Consider the following 23,651-nt stretch of genomic DNA (forward strand, 5'->3'; position numbering starts at 1 on the left):
TTATTTGTGAATATTAGAGAATTCCCTTTTTCTAGTTTTTTGTCTTGATTTTTGGACATTATATATTTAATTTTCTATTGACTAAAATACCACTATTATCTTTAAAAAAAGAGAGAGAAAATTGGCTGGCTTAACCCGCCAACTCGTCAATCCACTATTAGGTAAAGCGCAGTAAGATTTTAGGATGTTTTCAATAGACAAAACAGGATGGAATAGGGTAATATGGACTAGTCCACTTGCTATTTCTATTTGTGATTAATATAAACATATAATATGACAATTAAAAAATGATTAATTATTTAAATATTAGTAAATATTAGTATATTTTTAATGAGTCAAAAGTACATTATTTATTTTTATTTATTATAATAGTGTAGTCTTCATTTATATTATTTTATTATTATTAATATTTATTAATACTTACTACTATTTAAATAGTCAATTATTTTTTAATTATCATTTATATATTTGTATGAGTGATGGAAGTTATAGTTGAGTTGTGCCTAACAAACAATAATGACAAAATAAAACAAGTTTACTATCAAAATTGTAGAAAGAGATGGATTAAATTGAGATTTTAAATCTATCAAAATTAAAAATTAGCCCAACCTGCACCACTGAATCGACATTATGCATCGACATATTCAGGCAGAATAGACCAAATTGATTTTTTTTAATGAAAAGAATATTTTGATAATAAACAAAATCCTAAAAATTAAATATCTCACAGCTGCTTTCTTTTGATTTTTTTAAAATAAATATTTTAAATATTTTATTTAGATATATAAGTAATTTGAACACAATTTATCTTTTTATATCTTATTTATTATCTTGTTTACAGTATAAATGATTTAATTATGAATATATCTCGTTTATAGTGTAAATGAGATAAGACATAGATTTTAAACATATAAAATAAGAGAAGACGGGCACAGTATAAATGAGATATGACCATAATTTAATTGTTTACACTATAAACAAAATATAAATTTAAATCAGTTATATAAGGAGATGCAAGTATTAACTTTCCTCACAAACATATAAGTTTCTTTTCTCCATTTTTTCAATAAGTTTAGTAAAAATGTCTAGTGATAAATATATATTTATGAGTGTAATCCTGATTGTCACATAAAAAATAGTTATGATGGGGTTGTATGTATTTGAGTGTGATAATCTTATCATTTTGCGCACTCATCATTTAGATTTTTTCTGTCTGAGTCAAAGAGCCTAATCTTGACGAGCATAAGTGCTAATGGGACAAAGAAAATTGGAAGAGTTCGATATAGGTTGTTAACACGGATAGAAAATAGAGTATTTCATTTTTTTATTTTTTTTAACTCGACGGTGATAAGCATGTGCACCTAATGTTTGATGTCCATGGGAGAATCATAGCTCAACAAGTGATGGAACTTTCTGCAAAGATTGGTAACATAGGTGGTAGTGGTTCTAGGTATTCGAATTTTGTCTAAGATTATCCACCTCTTGCACTACCTCCTATGCATTGTGCTAGTCTAGTGGAACACATAGACGTGGATATTGATGAGTCAAATGAAGAATATGTCACGGATAGCAATGAAAATAGTTCTACTGAGAATGATGAGGAGGACTTTGTACCTGAGATCCCCGGTAGATAGATCAGTTCAATATCTTTCGCCTGTCCCACAATCAATTATGGAGTTGTCACTGTAGCTAGCCACTATCATACGCTGAATCTTGACACAACACATGAGAATACTCTATTTTTCAATATAGGAGGAGATGATTACATCATAAACGACGGTGTGAAATTTTTCATTGGTCATAGATTCAAGAGCAAGAAGGCTGTCATACTAGATGTGAAAAATTATAATATTCGGAAGAGTGCCGAGTATAGGGTCGTAGAGTCTGATCAAGCAAATTAAAGTACCACGTGCATTGGAGATAATTTGCAGCAGGATATCCTTAGAATCTCCGTGTTGCACTCTGACAAAATCTTGGATATTAGTAAGCCACATCTGGATGTCTCAAAAAAGTTTATTGTTTATTAAAATCAATAAAATCAATCAAACTACCCTAATTATATGCTTCTTTATTAAAAGAAGAAAATAGCAACACTAACCTCGAAGTCGATCACTCCAGCAATATGTCATGTCGTGTTCAGCTTGTTGATATTATCTGACCGTGCATTTGTGCACGTCATAGTATCCAACAAACTCAAATATTTCAAAAAAAAGCTCTAAGATGGAGAAGAGAATCCAAAAGGAGTGAAAATGACAAATGAGGAACGGTGTCAACCAGTTACTTATATAGGTCCCATTTGAGCATATCTCGTTTACGACGATTTGACTATCAACATATCTCGTTTACTTAACATGCGTGCACCCGTGATACCTTTAGAAGTGTATGTGTTTTATGTCGTTTATAGTATAAACGAGATATATTCATAATTAAATCATTTACACTGTAAACAGGACTAGCAGGACACAAAAAATAAATTATGTCCAAATTACCTATACTCTAAATAAAATATTTATTTTAAAAAATCTATTTCTTCTCATTCTCTCTTCATCATCTTTACACTCAGACATAAGTAACACAAAGATCAATAACACTGCAATCTTCCAACATAGTTAAGATTTAATTTTCACTATATCAACTAATGATACAAGATAATATTTATCTTAAACTTCTTATCCTTTCTCAACTCAAATTGTCTGAAACCTTTAAATATTTTTTTTAAGTCTAATTAAAAAAAAATTCAAATCACAAAAAATTTAAAAATTTAAATATTTTTTCTCTAAAGGTTCTCTGGTACACTTTAATCACTCTAAGATCATATTATTAAAGAGTATGCAAACATTTTCTTTTATCAAAGATAATATGTTATTAATGCAATAAATGGTCTACTAAAGACTATATACAGGGACATAATTGAAAAAGATCTAACAAAAGTCAAGGTTCAAATGTAATTGAATTATATTGAGTAGGGAGAGTAATTTCCCTATTTTCACAGAAACAGTTTTATTATCTTTTCTCTTACGAAGAACACTATGTGCCAAACTCAGCTTCTTCCTTTCTCTTGCATGAATTGATAGGCCACTTCAACACACATTCAAGACGTCTTTCATTCTTTATTAAGACCAATTCATTTCTTGTTTTTCAAATCTACCAATATAAATTTGCTGCTAGCTCTATTTCATTTGAGTAATTGTAACTTCTATGCCTGATTACTTGTATTAACTCTGACCATCGTTCTCATATTTTCACTTTTTGTGCATGATTGAAAAATTCAGTTCCGCGAGCTTCCATCGCTTCCGCTGAATTTGGACAGTAAAAAATATAACGACTCGCTATTTTTTTGTCCGCTTGACAACGAGCACAAATCAAGTTAGAAGAAGCAATTCTGGAGTGCAGCTTTTTGTTGACTGTTAAACCTTCATGAACCATCTTCTAAATAAAATTTTTAATTCTAGGTTGGCTTAATCTCCAAATCTCCTTCTGCTTGCATCGATCAAGAAGGAACTTTGTTCGAGGGTGGTAGAAGAGGAAGGCTACTTGGTATCCTGATGCTACAGAATATCTACCGTTGTTAGTCCATATCCAGATTAGTTTATCTTCGCCTTCACTTATAGAAGTATTAAGGATTGTTTCAACGATTTCTGATTGAAAAAATTTTGCTATTTTTACCTGGTCTTAAGTTTTGTTAGGCAAAATTAGTCTGAGAACCATTAAGAATTTTTGTCATTATTTTAGGTAACAATAGGCATACTTGCAGTGTATTCTTTGACCCATGAGCCTATCTAAATGTTTACTGTATTTTTTCTACCAATTTTTTAGATTAGTCTTTTTTTAGGATTTTTTCTGCCCTCCATGACACTCCTCTAATTCCATAATGGGTTATTGCTTATCTTTGCTCTCAGAAAACTTGTGAACCTATAGTATTTACTTTTGTAGACTTTATTAAGCATTGAATTTGGTTAAGTAATAGCCCCTAGCCTTATTTCACAAGCATTGCAAGGTTAAAGGCTTTTAGGTATTTATTTGAAATTTAATTAATCCTCATTGATTTATGGGTCTACATGTAATCTGCCATCTTATCCATTGCATCTTGAGCTTTCTAATTTTTTATCCTCACCAAAACTATAAGATAGTGCGATATAATTCTTACAATAAAATATTAGACAATCAAAAAAAACTTAATATATAAATGAGAACTGCTGTAACTACTGTCTTTATTAAAATTTCTCTATTATTAAAAAAAAATAGAGCCTGTTTTTACTGATAAAATTTTTTACTAACTTTATTTTTAATATAGTTAAAAATAACTTTCTTTAAACCTTAAAGAATTAATGACGATATCTTCAAATACTTATTTTTATTTCCAATGTGGAACCATAAGAATATTAACCAATTGATGTTGGGTTTAAATTGTGTATTTTTACCAGAAAATATAGGATTTGAAAATCCATACATATACATACACATATACATTAGTAACATACCCATGTAAATATGGTGGGAGTTAGTCTTTGGAGCCTTTGAATTCTTTATATTTTTACATGTTTTAATAATGCTTATTTAATTATATAATATTTTTTTCTAGTACGACTCTCCTTTAATTTCCAACATTTCTGGATCCGTTTGTTGCAATGTCTCTCCGTTTCCCTAACAAAGAGGTTAGAACTCATCTCATCTTGCCGGATAAGAGCTATATATAATTTGGCATATCATTATTCAACTCAAGAACGCTACCAATTATAAGAGATTCTAACTGCAAATAAATAACCAAAGTGACTCCAACCCGAAAGAACTGATTTGCATACCCATTAAAGTTTGTTGTCTATCCTCCAAAACTGATAATAACAACTATAAAATAGAAAACTAATCTTTGTGGATGGGCTATTATCATTCTTAATAAATGCATGCATCACGTCAACTTTGTTTTGAAATATGACGTCCAAGAAAATTCTCGACATACAATAACATATTTTTTGGTGGCCTAGCTTGCATTGCACGTACGCTTCAAAATAAATTTAAAATATAATTATTTTTGTTTAGCATTAGCTTAGCTTACACCTGTCAAAATTAAGTTAGATTGTAATTAATTTTCTTTTCCTAAATACTAATTAATTATATATTTATAATTAGGGTAGTGCTAGGGAGCCATGAATAAAATGAACATCACCATACTAGCTAGAATAACCATCCGATACCAAGGATAACCATCCGGATACCAAGGATAATAAACATCTCAATAAAAAATTAAACTGATTTTGGGATTCACCAAGGATCGAACTCTTGACTTTTTGAATCTAGAACTCTAATACCATATCTGAAACCACTCATCCCAAAAGCGTAACCTGACAGAACAATGTAACACTAATGGTCATATCTCTAATACTTCTTAAACCTCCATTGTACACATTGTACGCTTAGGTCATTGGCTCCCTAGACTTTTTCAATTAATTAATGTTTAAACTCCTAGCATGACATTACTATGGATAAGCAATAATAAAGAGTCCTCCCATTATGAATTCAACTAAATATTTAACTAGCTACTATTTTAATCTATACATTCTAATATGTAAAACAAAAATGCTATTTAAAAATAGTTGTTCTCGTATTCAAAAATAAAACGTGGTCATTATAACTTAAATTAAATATATTACATATATACTAAAATCAGCATTAAAATTAATTATTAGTATAAAATATATATTAAAATATAAAATATACATTATAAATAAATTAAATTATATATACTTATATATAAATATATGATGACTGATTTTAGTACATAAAATAATATTTTTGAATTTAAATAAGTGCCATATTTTAGTTATAAATAAAAGTATCATATATTCATATGAATATAGAATAAATTTTCAAATAATGGTCCTTAATTATGCCAGACAATTAGGTTTTGAAAAACCAAATTAAACCATACTTTATTTAATTTTTATTATTTTCCAGATGAACTACTATACTTTTTTATTTTATTTGAATTAACAAGTAGATAGAACTTAATCCACATTGTCCTTAAATACGTTAGTCAACAACTTTAAAAAATACAAAACCCACATTAATACCTCAACTGTATTGTATCACTCACAAATAAGAATTATCCATACCTTTTTGGCCTATAAATAGCACATCATCACTGGCACTTTTCATTCATCAGCATTCAACAATAATCCAAATATATACAAGCTAAGAATATAATTCTCTCATTGCTACCAATCTAGGTTGCCTTATTATTGGTCATTTCATTTTCATAATGGGCAACTTGGTCATTGCATACATTATTTTAGGCTTTTATTCTCTCTTCATTATTGTGCATGGCACTGATAATAAGTTATCATGCAATCAAACTCCATATCCCACTCTTTGTAACCATTACATTGGCACTACCAATTATTCAATTTCATCTTCTTATTATTCCTTCCATGACATGGCCCTTAAGGTCACCATGGACCAAGCAATAGTAGCACACAAACTTGTCTCATCAACCATGGAATCCAACCATTTCAAAGACAAGAGAGCCAAGTCCGCATGGCAAGATTGTTTGGAACTCTATGAGAATACAATCTATCAGATCAACCGTTCAATGAGCTCAAACAATTTAAACGACAGGTTAACATGGCAAAGTGCTTCTATTGCCAATCAACAAACATGCCAAAACGGTTTTCTTGATTCTAACCTTTCATCTCACTACCTAAACTACTTTCCATCCATTTCAACCAACTTATCCAACTTGCTCAGCAACTCTTTGGCCATTACCAATACATTAACGTCCTTCACTTCGTTACCAAAACACCCGGTTGCTCGCGGCGGTCGAAAATTGCTTTCTTTTAATGGCTTCCCAGAGTGGCTATCTCCTTCCGACAGGAGGCTTCTTCAGGCTTTGCCGGGAACGGCGGCACCGAAGGCGGACATTGTGGTGGCACAGGACGGGAGTGGGAATTACAAGAGTGTTTCGGAGGGCGTGGCGGCGGCGGGTAGGGTGAATAAGAATGGTCGAGTGGTTGTGTACGTGAAAGCTGGCGTTTACCGAGAGAGTGTGAACATAAAGGGAGGTATAAAAAATTTGATGATGTTTGGGGATGGTATTGGAGCTACCATTATTACGGGTAGCAAGAATTATGAAGATGGCTCCACCACTGTTGGTTCAGCTACTTTTAGTAAGTACATACCTTATACCAATATCATCTTCTTATTGTTTCATTCATTGTTAATAGAGTTCACACCATTTTCCCGATTATTTTTAATTTTTAAATCTTAAATTTTAAATTTTTTAAAAAAAATTAAAAAATAATTTTATAATAAAAAATTAATTAATATTAATTATTTAAAAAAATAGTTTTTTATACTTATTAATTATTGTACTAAATTATTATTATTTTTAATAAATAATGTTAATTTCCTTTGAGAAAGCCGCTATAACTTATCACAATAGGTTTACTAACTTCTTTCTGATCTTTTATATATAAAGTAAGAAATATATATATTATTCAAGTCGAAAAATAATTGATAGTATAAAATATTTTTTATAATAATTATTTAACTATATCTATTTTTTAAAATAATTACATAGCTAATATAAAAATTAATTGATATGATTGTTTTGTAATTAAATATATATAATAATTTTATACCAATTAAATATTAAAATATTAATTATTATTAAATTTATAATTTTATAATAAAAATTATATCATATAAAATTAATAATTAAAAATTATTAAATAATAATTTAATTAAATATATAAATTATTTAACTATTTTTAACAATTAACTTCATGAAAAACAAACATTTTTACGTGAGTTTTCACTAAATTTTATCATAGGTAAATTTTATTAAACACTACTAGTTTCCTCAGTTTAGAGTAATTTAGAGTAAAGTAAGTCAATGCATTGAAGTAACGTTACTTTGTGGCTTGACTTTGATTCAGCGGTGTCGAGTGATGGATTCATCGCCAGGGACTTAACAATTGAGAACAGTGCTGGGCCACAGAAGCACCAAGCGGTGGCACTTCTTTCCAGCTCCGATCACTCCGTATTCTACCGCTGTAGCTTCAGAGGCTACCAAGACACCTTATACGTCCTTTCCCAACGCCAATTCTACCGCGACTGTGACATCTACGGCACCATAGACTTCATCTTCGGTGACGCCGTCGCCCTCTTCCAAAACTGCAACATCTTCTTGAGAAAACCAATGAGTAAGCAACAGAACGCAGTGACAGCACAAGGGAGAACCGATCCCAACGAGAACACCGGCATTGTCATCCACAACTGCCGTATCATGGCGGCTTCAGATCTGAAGCCAGTTCAGGGATCTGTGAAGTGCTTCCTGGGCCGGCCGTGGCAGAAGTACTCAAGAACGGTGGTGGTGAAGAGTAGCCTGGACGGTTTGATTGAAGCGGCAGGGTGGATGCCATGGGCGGGAAGCTTTGCCTTGAATACATTGTATTATGGAGAGTATATGAATATTGGAGCTGGTGCTAACACTGCAGGGAGGGTTAAATGGCCTGGCTTTCATGTTATTACCAACCCTTCTGAGGCTTTGAAATTTACTGTTGCTAATTTCTTGGATGGTGGATCCTGGATTCCTGGCACTGGTGTTCCCTTTGAAACTGGCCTTTGAACTTGTCAATACTTTAATTTCATTAGTTGTGGGTGTGTGTTGGGTGTCTCTCTGTCTATAGTGCTAGTTCAAATTTGTGTTCCCTCGAGGACAGGGGAGTGATTGGGAAAATGTGTATAGGATTAATATGTTGTAGGTTCAAAGTCTTCAATTTAATTTCACTAAATTTGTAATTATATACTTATCGAAAGAAATTTTATATCTCCACATACAATGAATATTTGATTCGGATTATTTTGATAATTCAAATTGATTAGAAATTAGCCAAATTCAATTGAAAAAGATAATGATGATAATTAATAATAATTATGCTACACATTCAAATTTTGATAATAACCAAGTTCAGCTAAGTTGGTCAAATTCTATAAAAAAAATCATTGATTAATGAAATTTGAATACAAGGTCCAACTATGTAAAACAATTTCTGCATTTCTCTCTTTCTCTTCCTCCTTCTTTTTTTCTTTTTTCTTTGTGTTTCTTCTCTTTTTTTCTTATCATCTTCCTTTTTTTTTTTCTTCTTTGCGTGTTTTTTTTTTATTATCGTTCTTTTATTGTTATTGCTACATTTTTTCTCTCCTTTTCTTTCTAGTGATTTTGTATCATTATGAATTTTTTTTTTTTTACTTTTTCTTATTTTTATTCTTGTTAACAGAGTAAATGAGAAAGTAAAATAAGAAAAAAATGAATAAAAAAAGATAATAATGAAGAAGAAGAAAAAAGAGAAAAAATTTTGATTTATCATTAAGTAATTTTGGTGCATTTTGCATCCGATATTTTAAATATCTAATTTATAATATCATCAACAATTACAAAAATACACTTGTTACTATTGTCACCTCAATCACAAATGTAATAATAAATTAATTTTGTTTTAGTTTATTAAGGAATAAATTATTGACCAGTTTAATAAATATGTTCAATAATAACATGGCACATAAATATCCATAAAAAAATATTGTAAACATCTTTATTTAAATATCTCTAATCAATAATTATGTACTTATTAAAAGAAATTTTATATCTCTACCATGAATATTTGATTCTGATTATATATTATATATAATCAAGAACATTATTTAGATAAGTGAGATTGATTTGGGATTAACCAAATTCAATTGAAAAAGCCAATGATAGTAATCAACAAATAAATAAGAAATCTTAGATGATCAATCAGAAAGATTAGTTAGTGTTAATTTGAATATAAGACAAAAAAAATATTGATCACTTAATATTTTTTAATAAATAAATAACTCATAATTTCAATCAAATTTTTTCCTGGACTTAAAAGACATAAAATAGAAGAAAAGTCAACGAGAAAAATATAAGAGATAATTCTATATGATGTGAGACTTTTGGCGAAGAAAATAAAAATAAGTGTATAATTTATTTTAAAAATTTAATAAAAATAAAATGATGTATTTTTTAAATAAATATTTAATTATTTATAAAAAAAAATTTCATTCTCTTGGTCATTTTTCTTTTTCACCATAACATGTCTTAAATATAAGAACTTATAAACCACAGATATTTTATTGAGTTATCGTGTCTACAAATCGGATACATTTTGAATATGATATTTATTTGACACTCGTTTAACACATATATTTTTTGTATTTTATTGTGTTTCAAAAAAAATAAAAAATAATTCTCTAGACAAATTTAAATATTATCATATGTCAGCAAATTCAATTTAATTCTCAATTTATATTCTTAAAATAAATTTTAAAATAATATATATTAATATTATTAAAATAAAAAATTAATTAAAATATTTTTTACAATTAAAAAACAGTAAAAATATTTAATAATATTAATTTATATTTTAATATTAAAAAAATATTACAATTTTTTAAAATATTACTTTATGATTTTATAGATATATTATCTCTTCATATCTTACAAAAACAAAAGAGTAAAATAATATGTTCACATATTTTATATCATATTATGTCCTATATTTATATCAATAACCGTATTTTTTAAATAAGAGCTCTTCCGAGCTAATGCACATAATATGCAAAAACACAATCGGATAATTGGCCTACTTCATATATATATGGAAAATAGGCTTCACCTTTTGTCTATAGAACACGGACTAGGCCTTTTTGTTGAGTATTTTAGCCCATAGTTATTTAAACTAGATTGGAGTGGTCAATTCGACAAAAAACTGATAAATCAAATCCTAAATTAGTTTAATTTGATATTCTGACCATTAAAAAAAAAAAATACAGTCAAAATTGGATTGAACCGGTCAAAACTGGTGTAAACCAAAATTGTTGAAATTAACAAAAAAAATTCCTCCTTAAAATCAAACTTGGATCTTTTTACATGTGCAATAAATAGCCATGCTATTTTTTATTACATTTGGTCTTTTTTAAAAAAATATATATATATATATATATAACAATACAAATTAAATTATCATTTTTAAAATTATATTTATTTATTATAATTTAAACAGTGTAACTAATAATTTAGTCGGTTGGATCAGTGGTTTGATTTTGACAACTATAATTTAACTAATAAACCTAACATTCATAGTAAAATAAATTATATCTCACGATACACATGATTGGATTATAAGAGATATGATCCAAATTATAGAGATTAGGCCCAATTTCACAAAAATTGAAGAATCAAACTTACTAAAATTGTGATGAGATTCTGAAACTGGCAAAATATGTAAGTTTCATAAATTACGTCTGAGACAATGAGTAAAGAACTTTAAGTAGAGTGTGTAAGAGTGCTATGAGAGTGTGTGTGAGCTGTATGAAAAAAAAAAAAAAGAAAAGAAAAGAAAAAAAGGTTTACCAAGACTGAGAAGAAAACAACCCAATATGTGCTAAAGGTAATACCATAACAAGGAAAAGAATAGTTGTTGCACAAACATGGAGAGAAAGGAACTGAAATCACAATATTCTAGTACCAGTCATGAGGATAAAAATAAAAGACAAAGGGTGAATCATGGTGGAATAGTACACCCATCCAAATCCTATATAAAGCAGAAAGGACAAGCACAAAAACAACATTGCAACTACCAAACAAGTAGAAAATCACACCCCTTCCACATCATTCATATTGAAATACACTACCTATATATGCTGCAATTTCAGAAAAGGAAAGGTAGAAAAAATAGCTACGAAAATTGGTTTATGAGTGGCTTACTCTTCTCTCTTTTCTCCTCTAAATGCATTTCTTTTTGAAACACTATAAAAGTCTTATTTCTGGTTTTTCTATAGTTCAGTTTCAATTTTTTTAAGTCTGAAAAGAATAATTAGTCATCTAATAATAATGTTGTTTAGTTATGTTGCTCACAATTTAATTGACGGTAGAGTGAAAAAGATAATGATTTCTTTAAAAGTAGATATATGATTACTGGATAGCTGACACACAAATTCCACGAAAAAGAATGTAATCAAAATTCTAAATAACCCAACACACATGTTTCTCCAACAGCGCAACAAGGGTAGTTGCTTCATCATCTGTCATAAATTCAAGAACAACATCTTCACAAGAAAAAAAAAATGAAAAATGAATAAGAAGTATCAACAGAAAAGTAGAAACGCAAGAACAAAGCAAGTGCAGTCTTCACGCAATGAAAAATGAATAATGTCTCAGTAATAAGCATTAATCTTTCGGCAGTTGGTTCTGATCTCTCCCCTGGAGCCAGTTAGAGGAGAAATATTTCCCATCTTGATCATGGACTTGGCGAATTGTTCAAAGAAAATATCGTTGTTTTCGGCATACTTCTTAACCAACTCTGCAGACTCTTGGTTCTTTGTCAAGAGGACTTGGTCAGAGTTTAAAAGGCCCTTGTATGCAAGCAAGTTCTTAAAGTAGCTGTTGTCAAATTTGATTGGACTGACATAGTCTAGAAAGAACAGGTTCTGATCACCACCGGAACTTGGACACCGATCTCGCAATTCCGATGCGTAGTTTTGGTCGAGAGTGAAGTCAGCAACGCCATTGCCTGTTTGGTTGTAGAGCCTTTGCCTGAAGCTGGTGCACCGAGAGTTCCCAATTGTGTGACTTCCTGTAACAATCACACATATATTAATTATGTTTGTATCATAGTTGCATGGTATATGTTGAATTTTTGGGAGAAAAAAAGCAGAATAAGAAGATAATATTATATGAAGTTGTGTTTTATATGATACAAAAGTCATGTTATTTATAAAGATATTTTCAATTAATCTCATAAATATTTATCCACTAACTACTAGCTATTACTGACTTAATTCCCAACTACTAACAACTCTAATAATATTTTAATAGTATACAATATGTTACATGTAAAATATTTTATGTGAAAAATATGGTGAAAACTCAGGTGCAGTTAATTTCACGTGAAGGTGATAGTTGAGAGTCGTTAAATAATTTGACTGATTTGACTAAATTTTTATCTTACGATTCTCAACTATTAATTTCACGTGAAGTTGACTACACCTGAGTAGATGAATTAGTACGCGATACGGACGAATTGATACACACTACAGTACCTAACTGGCAAATTCATGTAACTATGGTTTGTATTAGATATTAGAACAAATTCATGTGTCACTATGCAGTTAAACTTTTGAAATACAGAGCATATGTTGATACTTGATACAGATAGCCTAACAATTTCAATTATCAATGGGTTAACATAATACACAAAAGAATTAGATAAGTTGAAGGAGTGTACCAGAGAGAGCAACAAGATCAACAATGTCAAGCCCCTGAAGCTTGAATTTGGTTAGGATGGTCTGGAATGTGTTGTTTGGGGCAGGAATGTTGTTGTTGGAGCCACTTAAGCTTGCACCCAAAGAGTCCCTTCTCCCCAAAGGTACTTCCCAACTTGGTCCACCACTCTGTGTAAAAAAATGAGCAGCAATAATTAATGATTTTCTTGAACCACTCTTATTAAAATAACAATCATATATATATATATACACAAAATTAATTACAAAATCAATAATTCGTACATATAACATTATTGAATTACAAATATACCAAAATTTCAAAATTGATGAATAAAAAAAATGAAATACATTTTTTTATAATTATTATGTACATACTAAAAATGAGTTCATATATTGTTTATAATTTAACAAAAATAACTTTTACTTTTAAGGTTTAACGTTTACCACAAGACTTAATTTTTTTTTTTCAAAATGTAAATGGTTTCTATTTTTTTCCTAATGTTTCATAATTAATTCAATCATAATTTAAAAGAATATATTAAGAAAAATCCTGATGAATAAATTTAAAAATATTAGAACTAAAAAATGTATTTTTTTAAAACACAGAACGCTCAAGTAAGTTATGAAAAAATTAAGGTAAAGACTAAAGACCCGCATAAATTTATTTCATGTGAAATTGCTAATTGAGAACCGTTAAATAATTTAACATCTTTGACTAAATTATTATTTAATTATTCATAACTAACAGCTTCATATAAAATCAACTGCATATGGTTTTCACCAAAAATTAATTATTGATAAATAAAAATTAATGGAGATATTAATTGATAACAAGGCTGAAATGATTGGAAATAGTATATAAATGTGAGTGTAGAAACTAGAAAGCAAAAGGAAGTGTTACAAACTTACAATAACAGTTGAGTCCCTAGCAGCAATAGCCAAAATGTCAGCACAAGACACTGTTTGAGGGCATTCTTTCTCCAATGCGGATTTAATCTCATCAATCACTTCAAATCCTCGAGCTGAGTTACGGTTAGGATTCGATCCCTTCTCGCTCACCGTGGATCCGCTGCTGTCTAACAATATTGAAGCATCACATCCCTGCATATGCAATGTTGTAACCATCAATCACGCATTTGAGGAAGAATAGTTTAAAAAATATGATGGAGAATGTTTGGTATCAGCAACTTTTTAAAAAGTTGGTCAGCATTTAATCATAAAAAAAATTAAATGATCTTACACCATTAAAAATACTATTAATGATCAATTAATAGTTATAAAACACAAAAGTTGTTGTCTCATAGCACTTCTCTATATGATATAGTATTAATAATATGTTTCAAACAGAAATAAAGAAGACAGAAGTCAAATGCTATCTATAAAATTAGATGACCAATTTGGATTAGTTGAGTGGTTAATTCACTAGTCTGATTAGTCATTGACTAATAACAAACTCTCTTTATGAATTAGTCTTTACTCTACTAGGCTGAGAATATCGCGCGAAACAAAAATAAAAAAATTATAAAACTAGATGAGAGACCTTGACAAAACAGTCATGGAAGTGAAGCCGGAGAAGCGAAGCGGCGATTCGAGGTTCCTTCTGGAATGCTCTGGCAAGAATGGACTTGGCTATCTCTTGAGCTGCGGGGCACGAAAAGTCGTAGAATTGCGGGTACAGGAACCCCCCTAGTTTCTTGGTGCAGAGGCAGCAGGGAGCAAAGGCTAGTAAAGAAAGAAGCAAAAGAAAGCTCAGAGAGTTGGCCATGAAGGGGAATAAAATGAGAGAGTATGTAGCAGTTGAAGGAGAAGGTTTGAGACTTGATCTGATTGCGTTAGCATTGTGATGGGGAATCGGTATTTATAGTGATTGAAAATTATGAGGAGGGAAAAAGAATCGAGAGAAGTTGGAGTTGGTAGCAAACTGATTTTTCAAATGCATACAAATTTAGAGGGAGAGAAGAATAAAATGGAGTGCGTAGCTTTTTCCTTTAAAAATGTTTTAACTATTATCACAAGGATAATACACTCATTAATTTATGTTTAAGTCATTAAGTGGGGCCATCATCCTGCCATGCTAACTCATATATGAATCTGGTAGATAGATACTCAATAAACTAACAAATTCAGTACATATACTAGTAGACATGTATACGTATACGTATATGTATATTTATATGATACCAGTGTAGTATATATTGATCTACAAATCAATTTTATAATAAATCCTAATTGATTTTTTTTCTTTCTTTTTTTTCTTCTACATCTTCTTCGTGTTTTTCTCCTTTTTTTTTTTTGACTTCTTCTGCTCTGCCCCCTTCCTCTTTTCTAATTTTTCTGCATTTACTCATTCTTCTTATTCAGGGTCTCTTCTTTTAATTATTATATATTCATCTTTATAAATTTAAGTATTTTTTATTATTAAACTTTTTATGTTTTTCGTTATTTTTTAATTTCAAGGATAAAATTTCTTATAACAAACATTAAGAAAAAAATACAGAAATGTATTTTGTTTATAATTTTTTTTCCTCTTTGATGATAAACAGAGAAAACTCTTTATAATAAATACTAAAATTTTGGAAGAAAATACGTAATTTTTTATTTTTGTGTTTATTTAACTATTTAAGGACATGTATCAAATTGAATTCCTCTATTTTTTAAGAAATTTTTGTCTTTTTGTAGCAAAAGTTTTTGTATTTTCTAGTTAGGAATTTCTATATTTTTTATTTTGTCTCATAACTATTTCATATTCAGCTTCACAATAAATTTATATATTTTTTGTTATTAAAATTTTTATACTTTTTATTTTTTAATTGTACGAAAAAAATTTATTGAAAATTTTTTTAAAAAATAAAAAATTAATGAAAAAGGGACAAAAATTCATATATGAGAGCACAAATATAAAAAATAATTCAATCCCTAAAATATATTTTTAATTCTTTTTTGCCATTCACATTAACAAAATCACCAAAAAAATTTTGTTTGGGGTAAAATTTATGAAATCACAAATTTTAAAAAATAAAAAGATCTTATTTTTCTATGCAGATTTACAAATATCACATCAAAATTTTTATCTCTATAATTTTTTTTTTAAATATACCTTTCAATATTCAGATACATACGAATAAGTTTAAAATGTATAAAATGTAATAAGTTTTCTTTTAAAAAATGAGACCAATAATAAATTAAATAAAAATTAAATTACTCTGTTAATTTATATAATTTTTTATCAAATTTATAACTAAATTTTGTTTATGTAAAAAATATTAGAATTAATATAATATTATTTTTTAAATTAAAGTTTTAAACCTAAATAGAAGGTTTTAAACTATCGAGATTTAATTATAATAAAATTACAAGAACGGATAGGAAGAAAAAAAAAAAGAAAAGAAAAAGAGGGAGTATTGAGAGAGAGAGAGAATGTAAAAACAGATATATACACAAATAAGGGTTTAACTTCATGTATTCATAAATTATTTTATATAGTCATGCATTTCGATCACACATTTTTTTTTAATTTAGATAACTATTCATGTAGTTGTTGTAAAAAACAATTATCTTTCTCATATAACGATACATAATTAAAAATATGTATAAAACTTTTTTACATTGTCCATATTTTAATCAAAATTATTAAATTAACACAACTAATTATTTCCGATCCTTATAGGTTTCCAACGTTCTTTTCTTATTTATTTTCAAGCTAAGGGATGTTCTAGCATAATCTATGTAACTACTTCATCCTCGTGATATATTCTGAATTATTTAAAGTGATGATAAAAATACTTTCTATTTTTGTTAACAAAAAAAAAATATTTTTAAAATATTTAAAAATATAATAATTCAATATTAAATATATATTCTTAAAATTAATTTAAATATTAAATTTTGACGTGATTTTTTATAAACATAATTAAAAAAATATACATTTTTATTTTTAAAATTTTTTTAATAGTCAAAAATACTTTTAAGAAATAATTAAAAATTCTAGAGATTTAATTTTGATATAATTTTTTATATACTTTTTAAATAATTATCCAAATAATCTTACAAAATTTTGAATTAAATACATAAATTATTTACCGAATACAAAAATTATTTATCCCTATAAAAATATTGTTTTTTATTATTTTTGTTGTGTTTTATATTATTTTCAAGTTACTTTTCTCAGTGCGTTCAAAAGGGGATGGTTTTAATATTTTACCCTATTCTGAAAATATGAAAAAGACTCGAACCTTGTTTTAAACAGTATTTTTTTCGTCCATAAACTCGATCCGCAGTTCGTTAATTATAATCTTATACTCTGTTGGTTTTATCACTTGCCAAATTATCATCGGTAGCGTTTAAACATATTTTATGTGATTAAAAAGTGTAAATACTTCTAGTTGCGGTAGTTAGTTTGTAGGATCGGATTAATTTGCTTGGGAAATAATCTTCTAAAGTGCATGTGAAATTTGTTTAAGTAAAAAGCTTAAGGATTAATTTTCATTGATTTTGTAATTTACATAATATGTTAACCTTTATTACCTTAATGTAATAATGATTAAATCTTAGTAAGTATGAACATCTTCATGTTAGAAGAGCTTGATGATCCTATTTGTTTGTATAATAGTTGTAACTTTGTTGATCAATACATTTCAATGATAATACAAAAAAATTTTCCATTGCATGTTAAATCACGTAACCTTCGAATGTAAGATACTTGGAGGACAAATTAATTAAAGTCCAATTAAGCTACTAACAACACGCAATAACTTTTAGTTTACCATAAAGGAAAAAAAATAGTAAAAGAATTAAATAATTAAAGAATATATAAGAGTGAAAATTCAGGTATAGTCGATTTCACGTGAAATTGATATATGAGAGCTGTTAGGTGAAAATTTAGTCAAATCAGTCAAATCATCTAATGACTCTCAACTATCAACTTCACGTTTAGTCGACTGCACCCGAATTTTCACCGTGTATAAAATTAAGGTGTAAAAACCCGTGAGTACTGGACCTGGTTGCTTAATGCTGTTCTAAATCGTTAACGTATTCTTGCAGTTAAAGTTATACACAAGAAAACATTACCGAATGTATCTCATTTTCAAAGTCCCTATTATTTTTCTTGGAATCAAGACCTTTAATTTTATTTGAGTTGTGGAAAACTATTCTTTTTAATCATTAACTTGTTGTAAATTTAGTTGAAGAAATTTAAATAAATTATATGTATAATCTTATATATCAATTTATACATATTTTTATTCTATTTTTATTTTTCTCTCTACTTCTTGAGTCAAGTATATCACAATTGTTGTTTGTCTAATTTACAATAATAATATATCTTAAAAAAGCCAAAATTGTAAATATTTTAATCTTCTAGTAAAATGTTTTGAATTTAAGTGTTAGAATATTATTAGGATCAATTAGTATTATTTAGTACATCTGAATATTTATTATAGGAGATTACGTTCTTATTATTACGATTCTCTTGGTACCTATAAATATCCTTTTATATTGTATCATTCCAGACAATTTTGAATAGACATACAAATCCTTTCTCCAGTTTTGTCTCTTGTTTCTATCATGGTATCAGAGCCTTGGTATCCTCCTTAAAGAGGATACATAAGCTATCATCTTTTCGGTGAGAAATCACCCTACTTCTTTTTCAACCTCCTCTCACAATGAATAATCAATCTTCCAATTCAGTTCATGATCCAACCAATCTTTGTTAAAGGCATCCAAGTGAAAATCCTACCCTAGTTTTAGTTACCCCAGTTCTTTACCAGCAATTCCGTCTGCGCCTCATTTATTCCGACAATTTCGTCTGTATTCTGTTTCAGCAGTCATATCTGCATTTTGTTTCAGCAGTTTAATCTGCATATGTTTTAGCAGTTTCATCTGCACTGTTATTGCGCTCCATGTGCCCTCTTTTTTTATCGCGCTCTATGCGCCATTTAAAGTTATTGCGTTATATGTACGCATTTTTTGAAGGTCGCTGCTCAAGCACAGCATCTCCTTTTATGTTTTTACCGTCGGCAGCTCAAGCTCCGCCGCACGCATCTTCTTCTGCGTCACCATGTCAGACGCGTCTTCCTCAACAATTTCATCGTAACTTATTCAAGCTGTGGATTATTGACATCTTCCATCCACTAGCTTGCGGGGGCGTATTAAACTATTCTTCTATATTAGCCCATGACAACAATAAAGAAGTCTTGTTCAGTTCTAATTTTAGTCTTTATTAATTTATCTTATCTTATCTTTATGTTATCTTCTCTTCTTATATTATCTTTACTTTTATCTTTCATAGGACAATGCTCTATATATATTTAGTTTTACCCTCATAATTTACAACACATGTTCAATTCAATCAATCAATAATCAATAAAAATTATTTCTTTGCTTTCCCTATTCTTTCACAATTTTATCATGGTATTAGAGTCATGGTATCCTCCTTGAAGATGATAGGTTATTTTTTTTGCGGTGAAATCATCGTAATTTAAGCCTTAGGAATAATTTTTTTAATAATATATGAGAATTTATTTATTTTTAATTTAACTTTAAGTAAGATGTTAGATAAACACAAATAAAATAGAGTAAGAGAACAAAGATCCATTTTAACACAAATGTTTAATTACATTTTTAAAAATTTAAATATAAAAAAAATAGAAGGGCCAAAGTAAAATACTTTTAAAAGTATCATTTGATCAATAGGCATAACAATTGATTTTATATGTTCAGTGTCAAGAATATATTTAGGCACAAATTTTTTTTAAATCATTTTAAAGGGTTTTTACCAAATAATTTTTTTAAAAAATTATGCGTTTCTCTTCAATTTAAATTTGTTCCGATCTGTTCACAATTTTTTAATATTACATCAAAAGATTAATTAACTAATTTTTATATAAAAAATAAAACTACCATTAATTTTTAAAAAAAAAATCTTATTACGGAAAAAAGATTTTTAAAAATATACTTTTTGAGAGCGTTTGTTTTGAGGTATTGAGACGGAGACTGAAAGATTGAGACTCAATATGTTCAGAGACCGGCGCTAAAATTTCAATTTCTGTCCCTAACATTTAAGTATCTCAGTATCTCTAAAAAGTAGGGATACAGAGAATTGAAATTTTTAGAGACTAATATTTTTTATACCTAAAATATCCCATTTAAAATAAATTAATTTTAACTTTATCCTTTGTACAAATTAAATTAAAGCTCCGTTCTTATTTCAATTTCTATCTCCTATTTTATACCAAATATAATATTAAAATTTATTTTAATCTCTATCTTTCAGTCTCTATTTCTTAGTTTTAATCTCTCAATCTCTATCTCTCTTCCAAACGTTACCTTTAATTTTTAATACAAATACTTCATTTTTATGTTTGTCCCAGAGTTATACTTATACATGCACTTTGCTTGTACACTTTAATTAGTATACCATATGAGACCAAAGACTTTATATTTTTATGCATCCAAAGCCAAACAAATAACCTAATTTAATGCTTCGCTTGCAATTTACTAAATCCATAATAAATAAAATGCTTCCAGAAAACAATGACAATAATATTAAATTTCAGCTTGGTCAATCTGCAGGTTTGTTATGTGGGTGTCTTATTATTATAGATTAAGTCCATAAAGTTAACGTGGACTTACCTGCTCAGTTGACTTCATCAAATTATTGACTCAATTTCTCACCAAAATTGTGTCCAAATGATAGATACTACTACCCATCAGAACAATTCAATTTCTTCTATGATGTTGAAATTTGAATCACTCAAAATCTGAAAGCAATAATTCTTCCATGTGTTTTCCTTCTAATTTTGTTTCTTAGGAACAAAGTCTACGCGGTAATACATCATAGACAGCACAGAATCACTTTTTGAAAGAAAACAAAAAAAGAAGAAATGGATTTAATAAAAAATAATACTATACATCCAAGTCTTTTTATGAACCAAATTCAAATAAGGTAAAAAATATATAAGACTTGAAATAATACTAGTTATAACTAATTTTTGTTATGTTAGACTAATTTAATTAGACTTGATTAACAAAAAGACTTAAATGTGTAGCATTAATTATTTTTAGTAAATAACTACAGTAGTTGAGATATAATATATAATAAAATATTGTTTTAGTCTTTTATATTTGGATCAAATTCTAATTTAATTCCTAACATTTTAAACATCTTATTTCTATCTCAATTAGTTTTAAATAGCTTTAACATTGCCCTACCATTAAATTTGACACTAATAGTTAATAAAATGAGTAACGTGGACGTTAATAACGTTATTAGTTAAATCATATTTTCTTTCATGTATTAAAAAAAATATAACTAAAACCTTCTTGCAACACTTTTCAATTTTTTTTATACAAAACTCCAAATCCTAACAATCAATAATCAACACTTCAAAATCAAAAGGAAAAACTTTTATATTAGTGATCGTTAGTGAATCAATTTTACTTATATACTGAAATCAAACGTATGTTATTAGCTCTTTAATATGCGAATTGTTTGAGTGAATTAATGATAGGACAATATTAAATCTGCTTTAAAAATTTTTAAAAATTAAATAGGACGTTTAAAAATTTTTGAAATTAAAATAAAATATTTAAAATATTAAAAATCAAATTAAAATTTAGTCTAAATATTAGAACTAAAATAATAATTTATCCTATAATATAATACATCACATTTTGATTCAAATAGTTAAGAAATAGGTTTGAATTCTTATGTTATTACGCTATGTTTGTTTTCAAAGACTGAGAGAACCGAAATTGGGGAAATTGAGATTTGATATTATGTTTGATAGTTAAGAGACTAAAATTTTTAAAGATAAAGACTAAAATTTTAATAATATTTTTTTTAAAAAAATATTCACATTTAAATTTTTAAATTCTAATTTTACCCCATCTTTAAAAACAAATTAAGGTTTCTCTTTATATTTATTTTAAACCAAATAAAATACTAAAATATAACTCAATTTTATACGTTTAAAATCAAACACAATACAAAAAATTAATTAAATTTCTATCTTTCAGTCTCAATCTTTTTTTTTTCAAATATAATCTTAAAGATATAATTATTTATGTATTTTTTTATCAATTTAAATTCTTAAAAAAGTGATTTCATAACATACATAATATTAGAGTTTTTATAATTAAAAGATTTAAAATTTAATTTTGTTAAAATTAAATTAAAAAAAATTAGTATAATATTATAATCATTCATACTATGTATTGAAATTTTTAAAAGAAGTGGTTTTATGTAATCTATATATTACATATATAGACTTCACTTGATCTATTTTCGATCAATATAAAAGTATAGAACTATATCTATCACATGTAATATCTCAACATTGGTTAAGGAAGAATGAGTTTCTTCCATCAACTACACCCTCCGGGTTACACATTAAATAATTGTTTTTTAGATAATCTAAAATTATAAAGCGTGACTAATATTATACCCTGACTCTATTTCTGATATTGTGCCTCATGTTTTTGCTAGCATATGTGTAGTTAATTAATTAGTATATGAGGCTTGCTACACATACAAGTCTTTTTGACTTACAAGTTTTACAAGTTGCTACACATTAGAGTCTTTTAATGCGTTATTTAATTTCCAAAGCGCTACACTCACCGTGAATTATGAACGACTCCTCTTCCTCTTCCTCTTCCTCTTCCTCTTCCTCTTCTTCACTCACCGTGAATTATGAACAACTCATCTTCATCTTCCTTTTCCTCTTCCTCTTCCTCTTCTTCTTCTTCTTCTTCTTCTTCACTCACCGTAGATTATGAACAACTCATCTTCCTCTTCCTCTTCCTCTTCCTCTTCTTCTCCTTCTTCTTCTTCTTCCTCCTTCTCCATGTATTTCTTCGTTATTCTCTTTACCTTTTCATTAGTTGTTTTATTTGCGTTTATTACTGGTATTCTTGCTTCGTTTTTTTTTCGATTTTCATGGTTTCTGAAATCAAGCTTTGAAATCGTTTTGAAGATAATGAAACTTCAGAAATACACCCAAACGATTATAGAAAATACACCTAAACGATTATAGAAAATACACCCAAACGATATTTCTTCGTTATTCTCTTTGCCTTTTCATTAGTTGTTTTACTTGCATTTATTACTGGTATTCTTGTTTCTTTTTTTTCGATTTTCATGGTTTCTGAAATCAAACTTTGAAATCGTTTTGAAAATAATAGAACTTCAGAAATACACCCAAACGATTATAGAAAATACACCCAAACGATTATAGAAAATACACCCAAACGATATTTCTTCGTTATTCTCTTTGCCTTTTCATTAGTTGTTTTACTCGTTTATTACTGGTATTCTTACTTCTTTTTTTTCGATTTTCATGGTTTCTGAA

At 28.0% G+C, this 23,651-nt stretch overlaps 2 protein-coding genes across 2 annotated transcripts; one reads left to right on the top strand and one right to left on the bottom strand.

Annotated features, from left to right (window-relative positions):
• The first annotated feature begins 6,256 nt into the window (after positions 1-6,256).
• On the top strand, positions 6,257-8,709 carry LOC130961358 (pectinesterase-like). Its single transcript, XM_057887226.1, has 2 exons — positions 6,257-7,160; positions 7,932-8,709. Exons 1-2 carry the CDS (start codon positions 6,257-6,259, stop codon positions 8,621-8,623), a joined length of 1,596 nt encoding a protein of 531 aa, XP_057743209.1. The 3' UTR covers positions 8,624-8,709.
• A 3,309-nt stretch (positions 8,710-12,018) lies between these two features.
• Positions 12,019-15,123, bottom strand: LOC130982309 (peroxidase 72). Its single transcript, XM_057906309.1, has 4 exons — positions 14,846-15,123; positions 14,215-14,406; positions 13,308-13,473; positions 12,019-12,656 (listed from the first exon to the last, which is right to left on the bottom strand). The coding sequence occupies exons 1-4, from the start codon at positions 15,068-15,070 to the stop codon at positions 12,238-12,240; spliced, it is 1,002 nt and encodes a 333-aa protein (XP_057762292.1). The 5' UTR covers positions 15,071-15,123; the 3' UTR covers positions 12,019-12,237.
• Positions 15,124-23,651: the final 8,528 nt, after the last annotated feature.

This window comes from Arachis stenosperma, chromosome 1, assembly GCF_014773155.1.
Source record: "Arachis stenosperma cultivar V10309 chromosome 1, arast.V10309.gnm1.PFL2, whole genome shotgun sequence".
Classification (NCBI taxonomy): domain Eukaryota; kingdom Viridiplantae; phylum Streptophyta; class Magnoliopsida; order Fabales; family Fabaceae; genus Arachis; species Arachis stenosperma.

Excerpts from the sequence above, each read along its gene's own strand:
- LOC130961358 (XM_057887226.1), top strand. The coding sequence starts at position 6,257 with ATGGGCAACTTGGTCATTGCATACATTATTTTAGGCTTTTATTCTCTC. Across the intron at positions 7,161-7,931 it reads TGTTGGTTCAGCTACTTTTA|CGGTGTCGAGTGATGGATTC; the intron begins GTAAGTACATAC and ends ACTTTGATTCAG.
- LOC130982309 (XM_057906309.1), bottom strand. The coding sequence starts at position 15,070 with ATGGCCAACTCTCTGAGCTTTCTTTTGCTTCTTTCTTTACTAGCCTTT. Across the intron at positions 14,407-14,845 it reads TCCATGACTGTTTTGTCAAG|GGATGTGATGCTTCAATATT; the intron begins GTCTCTCATCTA and ends TTGCATATGCAG. Across the intron at positions 13,474-14,214 it reads CTAGGGACTCAACTGTTATT|AGTGGTGGACCAAGTTGGGA; the intron begins GTAAGTTTGTAA and ends TTTTTTACACAG.